This window comes from Pararge aegeria, chromosome 3, assembly GCF_905163445.1.
Source record: "Pararge aegeria chromosome 3, ilParAegt1.1, whole genome shotgun sequence".
Lineage (NCBI taxonomy): Eukaryota > Metazoa > Arthropoda > Insecta > Lepidoptera > Nymphalidae > Pararge > Pararge aegeria.
In genome coordinates, this window is record NC_053182.1 from 8,790,561 (window position 1) to 8,806,973 (window position 16,413).

The 16,413-nt window shown below is 35.8% G+C and overlaps 3 protein-coding genes across 4 annotated transcripts; 2 read left to right on the forward strand and 1 right to left on the reverse strand.

The window, feature by feature from the left end:
* The first annotated feature begins 1,481 nt into the window (after positions 1 to 1,481).
* On the forward strand, positions 1,482 to 3,704 carry LOC120637162 (39S ribosomal protein L15, mitochondrial). The gene is made up of 3 exons (XM_039908834.1): positions 1,482 to 1,707; positions 1,857 to 2,011; positions 3,002 to 3,704. The coding sequence occupies exons 1-3, from the start codon at positions 1,606 to 1,608 to the stop codon at positions 3,627 to 3,629; spliced, it is 885 nt and encodes a 294-aa protein (XP_039764768.1). The 5' UTR covers positions 1,482 to 1,605; the 3' UTR covers positions 3,630 to 3,704.
* A 1,685-nt stretch (positions 3,705 to 5,389) lies between these two features.
* On the reverse strand, positions 5,390 to 13,315 carry LOC120637163 (importin subunit beta-1). 2 transcript variants are annotated; one of them, XM_039908836.1, is made up of 9 exons: positions 13,141 to 13,315; positions 12,426 to 12,667; positions 11,962 to 12,142; positions 11,254 to 11,513; positions 10,600 to 10,786; positions 9,366 to 10,507; positions 9,089 to 9,259; positions 8,516 to 8,931; positions 5,390 to 7,440 (listed from the first exon to the last, which is right to left on the reverse strand). In XM_039908836.1, coding segments are annotated over exons 1-9 (2,658 nt in total). In that variant the 5' UTR covers positions 13,199 to 13,315; the 3' UTR covers positions 5,390 to 7,439. The 2 variants fall into 2 exon arrangements, with proteins under 2 accessions (XP_039764770.1, XP_039764769.1); XM_039908835.1 differs by lacking the exon at positions 5,390 to 7,440 and having other exon boundaries at positions 8,512 to 8,931.
* A 1,228-nt stretch (positions 13,316 to 14,543) lies between these two features.
* LOC120637166 (40S ribosomal protein S18) lies at positions 14,544 to 16,202 on the forward strand. Its single transcript, XM_039908837.1, has 3 exons — positions 14,544 to 14,646; positions 14,778 to 14,963; positions 15,906 to 16,202. The coding sequence occupies exons 1-3, from the start codon at positions 14,644 to 14,646 to the stop codon at positions 16,173 to 16,175; spliced, it is 459 nt and encodes a 152-aa protein (XP_039764771.1). The 5' UTR covers positions 14,544 to 14,643; the 3' UTR covers positions 16,176 to 16,202.
* The last annotated feature ends 211 nt before the right edge of the window (positions 16,203 to 16,413 follow it).

Sequence of the window (16,413 nt, forward strand, 5' to 3'; positions counted from 1 at the left end):
TATTAATGCTTATTGCATAACGGACAGTGAAGTGGGTTTTATAATATTTTCTTTCAAAATCTTATTAATAAGATTATTTTCCGATTATTTTCCGATTGTTTTCCAGTATTTATATGTTTATTATAATTATTTATGTATATTATAGACCCACAGTAGAAACAAAACCGATGGGTTCTCGGCCAATACGCTCAAGTTTATGACAGAGAGGAAAGAGATGGGACTACAATCTACAGCAAACGCGTACGCTTACCGGTGGATTATTAGGCAGATCTCTAAATCACAGACTTGTCATTTGCGGCACTTCAATACAGAACAAAACAGATGCTCTAAAGTGTTCGCTAGAGATCTGTCTGTACGAGATTGGTTTGGCTCATATACAGCAAAATGGCAAGGCAAGGAGTGTTTCGTCAAGTACTTCAACGATTGTTTCCGTTATTCACCTAGGACACACGATCCAGTCAGTCCAATTTCGAGAAGGAGGTGAACCGCCGAAATCAATTTTGATAGGCAGCGTTCGAGAAACTACGTGACATCTTTTCGTCGAGGAGGTGGACAGAGGTCATAAAGCGCGTCGCAGTAAGCCGCAGGACGGCACAAAACCGTAGCATTTAAAACTCTTTAAAAGAGCCATGACCAGCAGTGGACGTCTGTCGGTTAATATGACGATGATGAAGATGAATATTATTGATAAAAATATTCATCAGTCATCTTAGTACCCATAGCACTACGCTTACTGTGGGGCTAGATGGCGATGTGTGTATTGTGTAGTATTCCTAGCAAGCCCCGATAATTAGGCATGACAAAAATTTTGTTAATGATAAATTAAGAAATTTGATAAATCTTAACAGAAATAATGTCGATGAGTAATACCAACAAAGTACTCTGCACAGAGAGATAGAGATGAGCATTAGGCAATACTGTATTGAGTATTCTCCATTCTTACTGGCTTCATGTGTGGACTGTGGGAATATTGTCTCAGAGTATGGAGGGTAGAGGTAAGGAGAGTCATCTGTGTATATGAAAAAGTGTCGTCAAAATGTATTAAATTAGGATGGCGCCACATTTGCATCAGGGTAACTCTTAAAAGAAGCGCCAAATATAAATATTGATAGAGTAGGCTTGAAAAATAAACAAGGAAGTATGGAGATACAAGGAAGTAAGGTTATATTTACCACAATATTTTGTACAACTTAAGTTGTTGAAATTCTCAATAATTAACTACTTTAGTCGATAATGACATTAAATTTTTTAACTCGGCATACTTCAATTCATCTACGATTGCTACATTTATACCATACCCTATGCATCCACCAGCGCCATTGTGGAGGATTTTTGAACTGTTATTTAGCGCATACACTGGACACTTTTTCAACTTTTCTCCCATATAAGATGACTCTCCTTACCTTTACCCTCCATATTCCAGAGTCCATATGAAGCCAACACCTGTCATTAATTAATCTGTGCTCAGCCAGAAGAAAAAAAATGTGTTAATCTGTGGTCCATGGAACTGGAATGTTTTTACTCGGGTTTTTCTAACCAAACAGTAAAGAAAAACAACTGGACTAGAATAGTTTATAACTAGTAGGAATAGAAAAGGCTTCAAAAATGGGATCTCGTCAAATCACAGAAAAATCTCTAGTGATGCTACGATCGTTACCGAGGTTGTCGTTAGCCAATATTCGTGATAATCCTGGATCCAAGCATTATGTATGTTATTTCTTTAATCTTATCATTACAAGATCATTCTTTTGAGTAAATAATACAAAATCTGCGGTGCTACGTCGAGAAGGCTTTGGCCGTTCACAAAGGAGTGTTAGTGATACCACGATTTTTTCACTATTAATATTTTTTTATAGCCTAAGCGGGGTCGTGGTCAACATTCTGGTGATAAGCACGGAGCAGGCAATAAAGGTTCAGGTCAAAGACAAAACTATATGAGACTTGGTTATGAGACTGGCAATAATCCTTTCTATTTAAGAATGCCTCACGAACCTTATTATAGAGGTCATCAGTAAGTACAAAAAAACTTTATATAATATAAAATATTTACTCAGAGACCATTGTTTTACATTAAAATATGTCATTATATACAGTATAGCCACAATAAACCGTACCTTGCTTACTAAATGCTTGTTTAATCCAAATGGTGGAAGCAGCAGTGACAACTAAAGAATTAAAGAAGTATGACAGAGAAAGTGATCACATTTCTTTAATTCCAAGTGTCAAGGAAATTTTACAAATAAATGCTGAAAACTAGCTTGTAGAGTTTCTAGTAGTAGAGCTTTTTGTGACAGCTCGTCCAGACAAGTACTACCACCATTCTTATTTCTGCCGCTAAGCGCTAAGCAGCATTGTTGAAATGCAGTATTCTGTCTGAAAAGCATGAGTGCCTGTGTTATTACAGGCATGTTAAGTCTTATGTGGCTGTAATTACCTGTGCCTTAGGTTGATGGACACAGGGTGGAATGTTGCAGAATGTGTTCCTTACATGCCCTGCAAAGTCTAGCCCTGTTTTTAGGTGTAGTTTTTCACTTACCATTAGTTGGGCCATCTGCTTGATTTGTTAATTATTACTGTGTAAAAAATACAGGTAGTTTGGAGATCAAAATATATATTTTAAGACAGGGCCAGTGATAGCAAAATTGTTTTATTATCATCATCATCCTCACTATTGTAATGTTCCACAGTTTGCCACATGCCATCTCTCTCATAGGAGAAAGTTTTAGAGCAGAAACCCACCATACTTCTTCAATGGTTGGTGGGCTACACTGTTTTATACATTTTATATCAAATCGCTGTATATGGTTGAATACTCACATGGGTTTCATCTGACTGAGACTATAGAAAGCATGGATCTAGATTTTATATCTTATCATACCATATCTCATAGTTCAATGTATTTAAAAAATCTATAAAGTGAACTAATCTTTAGTGCAATGTATATATGAAAACTTTTGTTTGTGTGACAGATCTTTTAATCTATTCATTTTGTGTATTGCAGTCATAGGAGGGAGTATCCACCAATATCGCTTCTTGAAATACAGAAATTAATAGACACTAATCGTATAGATATCACCAAACCTATAGATATAGCAAGTATTGTTAAATCAGGACTTTATCGTTTTTTTCCTGATCAAAAGCATTTTGGAATAAACTTGACTGATGAAGGTGTTGATCTTTTTGCCACAAAAATAAATATAGAAGTCCAATGGGCTAGTGAACTAGTTATTGCTGCTATAGAGAAAAATGGTGGAGTTATTACAACTGCTTATTATGATCCACACAGCTTATTCCTTCTTAAAAATCCAAAGAAATTCTTTGAAACAGGCCAAGCTATACCTAGAAGAATGATACCACCACCTGATGTTATTGAATACTATACTAGTGCTGAAAAAAGAGGTTACTTGGCCGATCCTGAAAAAATCTCTCAAGAAAGATTAAGATTATCCCAGAAATATGGGTATGAATTGCCAAAATTAGAAACTGATCAATATTTCAATATGTTATGTGAAAGAAAAGACCCCAGACAGATATTTTATGGTCTAGAACCTGGGTGGGTTGTAAATCTGAAAGACAAATGTATTTTGAAACCTAGAGATGAAGAATTACTACAATTCTATGCTTCATAATTTAATTTACTAGTATTTTAAGGTAGGTATGTACAATTCAGAATTTTAATTTAATAAAATCTTAAAAAAAGTTTTTTTCAATATTTTAGTAACCCTATCTTCTATCTAAATACAAGGTAAGTTGGATATCACTATTAACACTCATTATAGAGAAATAACTGTTTTATCAAATAACATATACTTTATTCAGTTTTCATAAAAAGAAACAAAAAAAAGTACAACCCTATCTCATTTTAATGGCTGAAATTGTTTGCATATTTAGGACCATAATTATAAATTCGCTGATTCGGTTGTAATCCAAGACCCTATTTGCTCTTAAATATAAACACCGCTGATGCTTGGGTTGTCATTGCATTTCCTTTGACTTTTATAAATGAAAGTACGTATCTTATGACGGGGATATTTAGTAGGTAGTCTCTCAGGAGGACGAGTCTTGGCTGACTGACCATTTTCACACCAAAGTAGAAGATTTCTTGTCAAAGGTAAAGGCAAAGGTGCTAGATGTTAATTTCTGGTTCGAAATATTCGGTTAGGTTAGGTCAATATTTCAGATGTCACTCAGGGATTATCTTATTCCGGGCGGTAATTTAAATTGGGAATTGCCGCTTCGTATAAATTGCAATAAATAATTCACTACACGATATTATAATCTAGTACTAAAAATATCCTAGCCAGACAAATTGTTTGGGATCACTTTGATCGCAAAAAAATTGTCTAAATAGGACACAAGGCTTATTTATACTTGTGCAGTGTATAAATCTACCACGCTACCCTAATGTGGGGGGTGCGATCATTAAAATAAATGTACTACGACAATACACACATCGCAACCTAGCCCCAAAGTAAGCGTAGCTTGTGTTATGGGTAAGATAACTGATTGTACTCGTGTTAAAGAAAATAAAAGAAATATACTTATAGGGTGTTTTTCATGTTCAGGCATTTGAAAGGTGGCTGTTGACGTGTGACAATACACTGCAAACATATTTCGACGTTATTCCACTTTTATTGATAAGGACGTTACAAGTATTCAGTCAGATCTAATATCGTAACTTTATAAATATTTTTGCTTCATGTAAAGTAGGCCGGGCTAACGTGAGCACTACGAAAATTTCTACCATTTTATCGTCTTATCTGGTGGGCAGACATAAGATTCGCGAGACGCGCATCTTAACCGGTGTGGTGTACTAATCGACATATGCTGATCTCGATCTCATGGCACAGTGCCCTTTATTTCGGTTAGGTCACCATAATAGGCTATGAATGTGACATCGTCTGTCGCACTCTGGCCTCTAATCTCTGCACAATTGGATATTTCCGGTAGCTTCGCCTGAGACCAAACTTATGAAAACCGTAGGTCATGGTCAATAAGAGTGTATGCTAGCTACTCTTGCCGTTGTCACTAGGGCGTGCCGTGTAGGAAAAACCCTGCGTTTCTACGTTGGTACCAACCGAGCGTCTCAAAGCGTGTGCGTGCCAAATCCAAATCAGCTCAAACGCTTGAGCGCCGAACATACTCTGTTTCGATTACGTTTTCTGTGAAGTTTTTTGAGACTTTGCCATTGATCACAAAGCATTCTTAAGCCATGTCCTATAAATTGGTCTAAACTTCCGGTGACGATGGCAGGCGCTTATTCATGAGAACTGAGTTCATTTGCTCAAAACATTTTTCGGCTACTGTATAAAGGAACTGTGTCATATACTAACTATAAACTGATCAAGGATTACTTAGGTACTAAAGATTTTTTTAAATGAAAATCAAATAATTTAAATTTGCTTTTATTATCATAGAACGGTTTACAGGATAGTATTTGTGGGTAAAACAAATGAAATAAAGATGTAACAAAATACTCTTCTAAATATTTGATCCGCGCAGGAAAAGTGGGTGGTATTCATCGACTCAATGCCTATGATTCTAATTCAGAACCTTTCATGGCATGGCACTAGTCCTCATACATATTCTCCTATCATCCATAATATAAGTACATAATATGAAAAAGTTTCGCGAAGAAATAAACGGTCAGTATGTAATAACATGGACATATACACACATCAAGTAAAACACAATGTTAACAGTCAGCTCTTGAACACAGCGGCGATATTCGCTTTTAGCAAAAGATTTTATCCTAAAAAATTATACAATAACTACCAGTCATTAATTTGCTTCGTGCCGTTTCCTATTTCATAGCTGGTTATGTCCAAGAGCTGCACAGTAACAACAGACATCTCATATAAATCTTGCATAATTCGCGCAAACATCATCCCTGTCAGTGATGCTCACAGACTAGCAAACACTCTAAATACGAATTAAATTAAAACAATCTGTTTTACATTCCGCTCTCATTAAGATCTTACAGTCAGTTACTGCTATAACTAGTGTTACTGGGAAACAGATTCAGCCCTCGATATCCCTTAAAATCAAAATCACGTGAATGTTAAACATTTACGCGATAAGGAATTCCGAACCCGAAAAATCTTCGAATGCTTTAAGGCACTGACATAAATAGCAAAACAAAATTTACAATTGATTAAAGGAAGTATTATTGTCTGTGTATAAATTATTATAGCTTAGATTGGACGTTGTTAACTATTTACTGATAATACTAACAAATTAGTTTATTTAACCAATTAATATTATTAAACTTCATAAAAGAAACAAATTCAACATTCAAAATCGTCAAGAGTTTTAAAATTACTAAACAACTGAGATTCTAAAACGAAATTTTTTAACAACACAAAATAACGGCAGTACAGAATGTATCTTAATATTTTACTTGTCAGTGCTTTCTCGGCCAATAAAATGTATTATGTATGTCAAGAAAGAGCTGTTAATTACATATGTACAAAACTTGAGCTTGAGAATAAAGGCAATAATTTCTTTTTGTTCATCACAAAATTTATTTTATTATTTTTTTTTTTTTTGTAAAATTACGAAATAGTCGTGGAAAATTCTAAATGTACTTGCAATATTGTGGCGATGCAATACATTTTTTTTAATAACTATCACAAGTATTGGAAATTATCGTGATGAAACAAAAGAATTGGGCACCAATATGGCGTCCTTACGTCTCGCTCGTGAAACCTTATGACAAAGATACCAATCCTTTTCAGGGGCTGATACATGTCTTAGTTTACAAAATATGTTTATTCACATACACATATCACCATCCATTCTTCATCTTTCATAGATACTTTCATACCTTACAAAACAAATTTATACAATTCATAATCCCTTGCAAATGTGCATCATGCCTAAAATAACATACATCAACTTCCATACAACTCTCTTTCGCATCACATAAGTAAAGATACCACAGCCACTGTCTGTATCTATAATACCAAATAGGAAAATGCTTTAATATTTTTTTAGAATATTACGGAAAGATTATGGTGAGGCATTACACAGTATTTCAAGTGCTGCGCTAGGTGCATTGGCCTTGTAACCACTAAGTGATTCATAATAAAAACAAACCTTTTTGTACTCCCATACACAAAAAAAAAACATTAAATAAGCGAAAACGGTAGATTATTTCAAATATAGAGAATTCAAGTTACAATAGAAAAAAATCATATCTAAATATATGTATTGGAACATACATATATTAAATAAGTAATAAATTAATATTGGAAGACTGAAATGTATTATGTGTAGTAAATTAAAAATAATAAGCAACTATTAATGACCCAGTTAAATTATGCACCTAACGACTTAAAAACGATGTCATGATATGACCTCCCAATAATACATTGAATTTACCAGCAGTAAGTTGTTTGAAACTTCGTTACATCACTTTTGTTCCATGATGATTCAAATCTGCAAAACAAAATATTAAAATTATTATCAGGCGATAATAAGAGACAGTTTTTTCGTCGTACACTTTTTTCTGACCAGTGGCGCAGTGGCGAGCGCTGTGGTTTCTTAAGACGGAGGTCCAGGGATCGATACCAGCAGAGGAAATTTAAAAGTTAATAATTTCTTAATTTCTTATGGAGCTTCAACCGTTAACACCCTACCTACGAAGAGGTGCCGCCAAGCTTTTTAACGTTCCAGTACAAAGCTGGGTAGAAATCAATTCCGTTGGTAATGTTTTAATATAACTGCTATATCCCTAACAGGCTAGCACTTTACTATGCTTAGACTCAATTTATCAGAGATTTCAGTATGGGTTGAAGTGTTATTAAAAAAAAGAACTGTTGCCTGCATTTTATTTTAAAATAAACTGTTGTCGTTCTCGTTTATTACGGTTTTTTACAGTTTGTTTAAGTAGCCTATGTTACTCTCCATCCTTTAACTAACTCTAGGCTAAAAATCAGTTTAATTTGTTGCTAACTAGAGCATAAAGGAAAGTGTTTTTTTTACAAATCCGTTGGGAATTGTTTGTTTTTCTGCGTTAAAAAGGAGCCTATGTTACTCTCAGTCCTTTAACTAACTCTAGGCCAAACAAACAAACACACTTTCGCATTTATAATATTAAGAAAAAGAAGAAGAAACACTTTATTGCACATAAACACACAGAAAAAGAAACATTAAGGAGTATACAGTAAACAATGTAGACATGCAAAGGCGGCTTTATTGCTGTAAGCAATCTCTTACAGGCAACCTTACAATACAAAAGAGGGCCTTATCGCTAAGTAGAGATCTCTGCCAGTCAACCTTAGGATTAGGAAAACTACAAAGAAAAACGAATAGGTGGGGTACACTATTGAGAACATAATAATACATACGAATATCTACATACTAATACATAAACCAGACTACACAAATACAACAGTTTGTGTAGATAAATAAAAATTAATAGTAGTAGTATATTTGAGTAAAGATGCCAACTTTAAAAGCCTAGCGATTAGCGACCGTGTGCTTGTTTGGGCTTCTACATACATGCACTCACCAGCTAGCGAGCGGCGCCTGCTGCTTGAGCTTGCGGATCTCCTTGGTGGCCCAGTTGGCGAGGGTTTTGGTGCGCGGCGTGCGGGACATGCGCGCAGCCTGCAACAGGTCCAGCAACGGCCGCGTCTCCAACAACGGCAGCACGCGCTGCCCAAACACCGTGCACAGATCGCCCGTGAGCCCCGCGATCACAGACATGTGCCCGTCCGTGCGCTCCGGCTCCGACGCCACTTGGATCATGAAATTCACAATCGCACCAACGTGTGGTTCCACTACGGCTACGTCCACTTGTATTTCGCCACTTGTGCCCTTCAATCCTTGAATAATACCAGTGTACGCCTCTAGCACGCTTTCCCGTAACTCACATAAATATTCTACCATATCATAGTCAGTGCGATCCACTTGTGCGTTGCTGGCCTGAAATATACAGTAAGAAATAAATACATCTTCTTATCCATAATAACAGTTAACAAGTGGTAATTATGAGATCAGCCTGTTTGTAGTGACTCTACTATTGGTAGTCACTACAAACACTGTATGTTTCAAGAATTTGATTTTGAAAATTATAACTAACCTGCAGCAACATTTGCATGACTACATCAAAATATGTCTTAAAGTCAGGCCCGATACTGAGAGCTATATCTCCAAACACTGACAGAATTTGAGGTTTTACTGAACGATGGATTGATGGGTCACCAAGATTCTGCAGTAATAGTACTATGATTTCATCACAGTAAGGCAGCACCTAAAAAAGGTCATTGTTATAACAGTGTATTTAAAAGAAATATATTATAACTGAGTATATAACAGATCTTTAAATGTTCAATGTTATTAGTGCACTTTTTATTTACCTTACTTTTTAGCGCACGGCATATGTCACCTGTAACACCCACAGCAGCTATGCAAACTTGATACTCTTGGTGATTTTTAAGACCAACATAAAGATATTGTTTGAAAGCATCCATATATTTAAGAAAACCTTCCCCTAACACTTCAACTAATGTAGATACTGCCATTAAAGCATCTTCCTGAACTCCCCCAGCCTTGCCGGCATTACCGGCGAACATCGTCAACAGCGCCGTCATAATTGCGTCAGATATTTGCGGTGCATCCTCTGGCGTTACCTTGCGAAGGACCGATTGCAGAGTGGCACATAGCAGGCTCTGAAGATCAATCAACTGAGACCTATCAACTTGGCTAGAGATATGATTCTCCATTTGAAGCACCTGCTGCAACCGCTCTAATATGACCATTGTAGTTTTCTGCACTGTGACATAACAGTCAGTTGGAGAGTTTTTAACCATTTCCATGAGAGCCTCATAAGCAGCTGATCGCAAATTATGCTGTGCTGCATCTTGGCGGTCTGTGGTCTCTAGAAGGCGTTCAACAATGTAATCGAAGTATGTGGACATGCAGTATGTCTTGGGCTGATGAGAGTCGCTGCAATCGGCGGCTTCGTATGCAGCTTCGGCTAATCCCGTAAACGCCCAGCAGACATTCGCTGCGACTCGGGGTTCCCCCTTCAGTCCACTCATGAGACTTTCTAGAAGTGGTTTAAGATAGGTATCGTTGATGGCTGCTTCTGGGACAATTTCACATATTCTACCAAATGTCCAAGCTGCTGTATCTCTTACCGCTACACTTGAATCATACATAGCTTGAATGAGAGTCAGCATAGCTTCTTCTACTAGTGGTTTTAAAGTAGCGGATTCTAAACCACCTAAGATAGAACCAAATGCCATTAGAGCTGCTTCTCTGAATCTCCAATTTTCACTTTTTATGTTTGATTGAATAAATGGCAAAACATGAGGAACAATGTCATCTTCACAGCAATTTGAAAGCAGCATCAAACACACCGAAGCAGCTTTGGATGGGTTCCATTCAAGTTCATCATCAGAGTCTTCCTGTTTTGTAAGTTTTTGCATTAGCACTGGAGCAATATACTGCAAAGCCCCTCGGGCATAGAATCTTGATGTTCTAACTGGTGGCCGGCCTGGCAAAATTATATATAAATAAATATACCAACTTTAAAATGCCACACAACAGACTTATTTTTAAACACAAAACTATGTATGTACTACATACCTGCTTCATTTGCCTCTGCCATTTCAATTCCTAGATCTATTTCTTCATCGCTTACATTTGACCAAAACTCTATTCCTTGTAATGATATCTCATCAATGTCAGATTTCATGGCTTCTAATGTAATAGGGAAAAGAGCTTGTCCCATATATGGTTCCATATATTGGTAATATAGAGATAATATTTTCACCTAATAAAATGACAAATATATATAGTTACAGACATTAAAAAAATAAAAGACTGAGAGAAAGTTGCTTTCAAACTAGGTTTACTTATACAGTGTATTTCCACTAATATTAGTAAAGAAATTCTTGTTTACAAGAGCATTATACTGCTAATTCATAGCTTAACATTGTGAGGAAACCTGCCTGAGTTCTCCATAATGTTCTGAAAGGTGTGTGGAGTCCACAAAACCACACTCAGCCAGAGTGGTGGACCATGGCTTTAATCCCTTCTCATTGTGGACGGAGACATGTGCCCTGTAGAGGGCCGGTAATGGGTTGATATGATGATGATGATGATGATGATACAGCTAATAATTTAAATTTAGAAAAATGGAAAGATCGCAAAAATTATTGAAAAGACAAAAAGCTATTAATGTAGCAAAGTAAAGAAATAAAGCATAATATTCCACCTGCTAACATGTAACTAACTTACTAAACACTGAAGTGCCGCTACACTAATCCTCATATCAAGGGATTGTGTTGCCTCACAGACAACTTCCATGATAAAATTCCTCTCATTTTCTTTATCAAAATTAGCCCTGGTGAATTCAAGCGAATTGAGCAGAGCTTGAGTGGCAGCTAAGCGAACATGAGAACTTGGTTCAGATGATCTCATGCCATGGATAATGGCAGTTAAAATTGCATTACTTTGTTCTGTTAGTACTTCAGCATCAATTTCCTGACAAATATAACCTGTAAAATACAATCAAGTCATGATTTAAAATTGTTCACAAGTTAAGAGTTACATTCAATTTGTGCAGTGCAATTATCCAGACATAATAATCAAGGCTTAGACCTATCTAACTACCTTCATAATTTGAATTTTTGATAGGTTGTACAACAAAAGTAATTTTAACATAGCTTTTTTAGGTTGAAACAAGAACGAGAATGTTGCAACAATAAGTGGTCCTTACTTTTAAATTTAATAATAATTATTAATTCTTATAAATTTGTTTTCCATAAAAAATGGAAAGTAAATCTACAATATTTCACTGGATTTTATACCTATAAACCTTTAAATATTATACCTATAAAATTAGAAGATAGAAGATGTTTGTGAGAGAGTTTAGCTTGTATGTTGTATAGAATCAAACATCTTCAAAGTCAGCTGAAAAAGACATTCTAGATTAAATAGACTTACCAATAGCCTCTAAGCTTGCTTCTTTCTTTAGTTCTGTTGATTGAAGATTGACCACATTTTCAACTAAAATGGGAATCAGACCATTCCATTGTCCTACAGCTAGTTCTGCTACTGCTACATATGCAACACATTGGGCAGCAGAACTGGGCCTACTATTCTCTGTACCGATTGCTGCTAGAATCTAAAAAGTGTTATTCATATAAAAATTTGCAATATCACAGATCCCCAGATGATTAGTAATCCACTATTCAGGTAGTTACCACCACCTTATAAGAATTGTTTCTTAAATATGTCCTAGCTATATAAAAAAAAACTTTCAATAACAAACATTTTTTTAACTACTTTAAAAGATTTATCATAAGTAAAACAAACAATAGAGGAACAGCTGAGAAGTGTTATCATCAAATCAGAAAATAGTTAAGATGTGTGTTATTAATAACATTTTTATAAAAGAGTAGCATTACATTTTTTTTTATGTAGAGTCTTGTATCTTCTGATAGATCTAGCCATCTCTGCTGGTATTGTTGTTTTAGTGTAGGGTCTTTCGAGGTCAGGTGATTTTTTAACTGCAAGCCAGCAGCCATTCTAGCCACTTGACTATTGCCTCCCTGGACCAGCACATCTGATAACATCTTGATGAAAATTGTAAAGTTCGATACAGCTGCATGGTCAAGGTATTTTTCTGCTGCTTCCAATTCATTTCGATCTGTAAGATGGTATATAATGTCAGTAAGTTATCTTTTTTTTTGCATGAAGGGTGTGAGTTGAAGATGTAAGAATAATATCTCTATACCTTTCTATAATATATGGCTGGCTACTGCTAGCACATTGTGAGGTTATCATACAAGATGTCAATCATAAAATCAATGTTATCATAATAATAGCAGTTATAATAAAAGGAAGTGTTAAATAACGTAACCCGGAGGAAACAATAGTATGGCCCAGAAGCTTCCTAACATGACGAGTCAAATAACGTGTTACATTAACTTGTTACTTACAAGTTTTTCACATTTTAAATCACTTAACTCAAAAGTTATGTTATCACTGTCTCGGGGTTCTAATATTGCTACTATCATTTCATCGAAATAGGTCCTAATGATTCGTGCAACGTAGGTTTACAAAAGTCAGTTGACAATAAAGAAGCGCCATGCTCATACAACTGAAAAAAGCGTTACGTACCTGGTGATATAGTCTTTTCTAATACCTGTATCAACGATACTGTCGGTTCTGTAATCATTATGTTATTCTGTATTCTTAATCAACTTACAACTAACTGAAAAACTAATGTAACCGAAGAAAAATTGGTAACCGGCACACGACGAAAGAACACTCAAAAATCACAGCTCAAAATTCATAAATCACAGACTAATAATTTTTATGAATGTAGGGCATAGATAATTTCTACACCTTCTCATTATCGGTGCCACTGCCACAGGTTCTAGGATGGAAATAGATACACTAAAGTACAACTAGATCGAAAACGATCCAATTTATAAAAGAAACCAAAGATCAAGTTGATTGGATTCGCATTTATAATTTTAGTATTGATTAGACTTCAACGATGATGCACCGCACATTCGATTTCGGATGGACACTTGACCTTGACGATAACCACCCTGAGGGGTTGCTACGGCGTCACCGGGCGAGCGCGAAATCTCACCATGAGAAGAGCCCTAGGGCTCGACGACATCGGGGGGAGAGTGGGAAACGTCGACACGAGGGTGCCTCCTGCGAGGGCTCGGAACTCGGCTCGGTTCGTTAATCTGAGTGTTGGTGGACTGTTGGACTAATTATTGTTTAGTCCGAACGCCCCAGTGACCGTGGTAAGGATCCACATCCGTATGACCTCAGAAATCGGGGCCCTCGTCTTCGCCGGTGAAGACGCTATTTTGGTTGTGTTTCTGTGTGCTTTTGGGACACTTTGTCGGTATTTATTTGATCGTCATGGTCATAGCACCACACAACAACATTATATATAATGGAAACATTTTTCGGGGGAAGAACAGTTTGACAAGTTTTCAGCGTGTTTTTTAGTTTTTACTGTTTTTGTAAGGCAAATCAGCTTATTGCGAACAGATTGATCGGGTACAGAGTAGATTAACCGTCAATTCACGTGGATGGACATATTTAAACATCTGCTCACAAAGTAATATCATGTTATTCGTAGGATTACTACCTATTAAGAATTTTCGGGCACTGGAAAGTTGGATGTAAACTGCCGTGCTTCGTGCGAGACGCGTGATTATTAAATTTAATTAGAAATAAATAAATAAAATAGCTTAAATTTAAAAAGCACACTTAACTCCGAAAAGTTAACCCCTGCTTCAAAGACGAAAGTTTACGAAAGTGTTACACAATAACTTATATTTGTGGCCCGACGAACTAAAAAAAATCGAACTGTTTACTAAAGGACTAAATGTATTGCTTAGCGAAGAGTTACCTTGCGTTCGGAATTTTACTTGGCTCCACTTTAGTTAAAATGTTATATTTCTTTTTCTTTCAATTAATTTTACGTTGTGTTTGAATACTCATTTCATGTACGGTTTCATGCTATGACATCTTAATTTTATAATCTGTTCTGAATTTTGTGTTTATGGATATGTCTATGGTCTGAAACCTTCAATGTCTTTTATGTGTTGACAGTAGCTTTTCGTGAACGTAGAGGGAAAAGAAATAAGCAAAATGGTACTGAAATCTGTAAATTATAGGTTAATCTCAGAATTCAATTCGATAATTATCAATTGGTTTCAATATAACGGTTAATACGATGATAATATGTTGCATATTTCATTTAAAACAAGTGTTTTTATTTTCAGTCTCTCGTAATTCCGGATAAGTTTCAACACATTCTCCGTATCATGAATACCAATATTGATGGCAAACGCAAAGTTATGTTTGCAATGACTGCCATTAAGGGAGTCGGTCGTAGGTACTCAAATATTGTATTGAAAAAAGCCGACATTGATTTGGACAAACGTGCTGGAGAATGTACCGAAGAAGAAGTGAGTAAACCTATAACCTAATCTTGCACCTTCAAACTAAACTGTTCCGCTATAAGGTTTAAAACTGTCTTAGAACTGAAGACTACTAAGGCCCAGCATTCAGATCCATTCATATCTTAATTAACAATTAACATAAACCTCAGCTCTGGGCCTAAGAGATATTACCATCTGACCTATAGTCAAAATAGGCACCTATTTAGTAATTTAGAAAGTCTACTATCTCTTGGTTGTGACAAATTTTAGTAGGTATTTAATTATGCTCTATGGACCAACTTGACTATCTCAATGGTGTAGTGGATCCTATATTATATTGACTCCTGCTAAAGAAGTCTTGTACTGTTCACAGTTCATTTATAACATAGGTTCCAAACAAAACAAACCTACTTTTTCATGATTAATGAGTATCTTTAAATACATTAGAAATGTAAACATTTGTGGATTATGTACCTAATAAAATAATAATCATTTTAATTTGGTTTATTGAGGGAGATATTTAAATCCACATACACAAACTACATACAAATATAACTTCCTTCACTAAAATTTTACTAAATTATGTTCAAGTTTTATGTTTTAAAATGAACTTAAAACTACTTAGCATTAATGTTGGCTCCAGGTATAATCTAGTATTCTTTTTTTTTCCACTACAAATAGTCTTTTCTTCTTTTTTTTCTACTACAAATGCAACATTGCACTGGTACACTTAAGTAACTTGGCAGAACATCTTTGTAGTTAGGCTAAAACTAGCCAAGGCCAAAGCCTCCCAGACTGAAGAAAATCCAGAAATTATAAATTCCCAAATTGTCCCTACTGGGTATCACACCCAGGACCTACTTAAATTCATAGTGCTCACCTTTGCACCAGGGAGGTTGTTCTAATAAATCCATTTTATAGGTAACTCGAGAGTAACAGACCCGAAAACACAATTTAAATTTGTTTCAGGTAGAAAAGATTGTTACAATTATGTCAAACCCAAGGCAGTACAAAATCCCCGACTGGTTCCTGAATAGGCAAAAAGACATTGTTGACGGTAAATACAGCCAATTGACATCCTCAAATCTGGACTCTAAGCTCCGTGAAGATTTGGAGAGATTGAAGAAGATTCGGGCACATCGAGGAATGCGTCACTACTGGGGCCTCCGTGTACGTGGTCAGCACACCAAGACCACTGGCAGACGTGGAAGAACTGTTGGTGTGTCCAAGAAGAAGTAAACAAATAAATAATCATTTTGCCAAAAACATATTTTTTATTTACTAAATGATAATAGTGACATAATACACACTGACACTAAATAATATAAATAATAAATATACTATGACAATACACACATCGCCATCTAGCCCCAAAGTAAGCATAGCTTGTGTTATGGGTACTGAGATATCTGATGAATATTTTTTTTGACACTGGGTGGTTTACAATAAAATTGGCTGTGCACAGTGCTATGTGTGG

Coding starts and splice junctions, on each gene's coding strand:
- LOC120637162 (XM_039908834.1), top strand. CDS start 1,606: ATGGGATCTCGTCAAATCACAGAAAAATCTCTAGTGATGCTACGATCG. Junction 1,708..1,856: donor ATCCTGGATCCAAGCATTAT/GTATGTTATTTC, acceptor ATTTTTTTATAG/CCTAAGCGGGGTCGTGGTCA. Junction 2,012..3,001: donor CCTTATTATAGAGGTCATCA/GTAAGTACAAAA, acceptor TGTGTATTGCAG/TCATAGGAGGGAGTATCCAC.
- LOC120637163 (XM_039908835.1), bottom strand. CDS start 13,198: ATGATTACAGAACCGACAGTATCGTTGATACAGGTATTAGAAAAGACT. Junction 11,514..11,961: donor AGCAAGCTTAGAGGCTATTG/GTAAGTCTATTT, acceptor TGTATTTTACAG/GTTATATTTGTCAGGAAATT. Junction 10,787..11,253: donor TAGCGGCACTTCAGTGTTTA/GTAAGTTAGTTA, acceptor TCATTTTATTAG/GTGAAAATATTATCTCTATA.
- LOC120637166 (XM_039908837.1), top strand. Junction 14,964..15,905: donor GAGAATGTACCGAAGAAGAA/GTGAGTAAACCT, acceptor AATTTGTTTCAG/GTAGAAAAGATTGTTACAAT.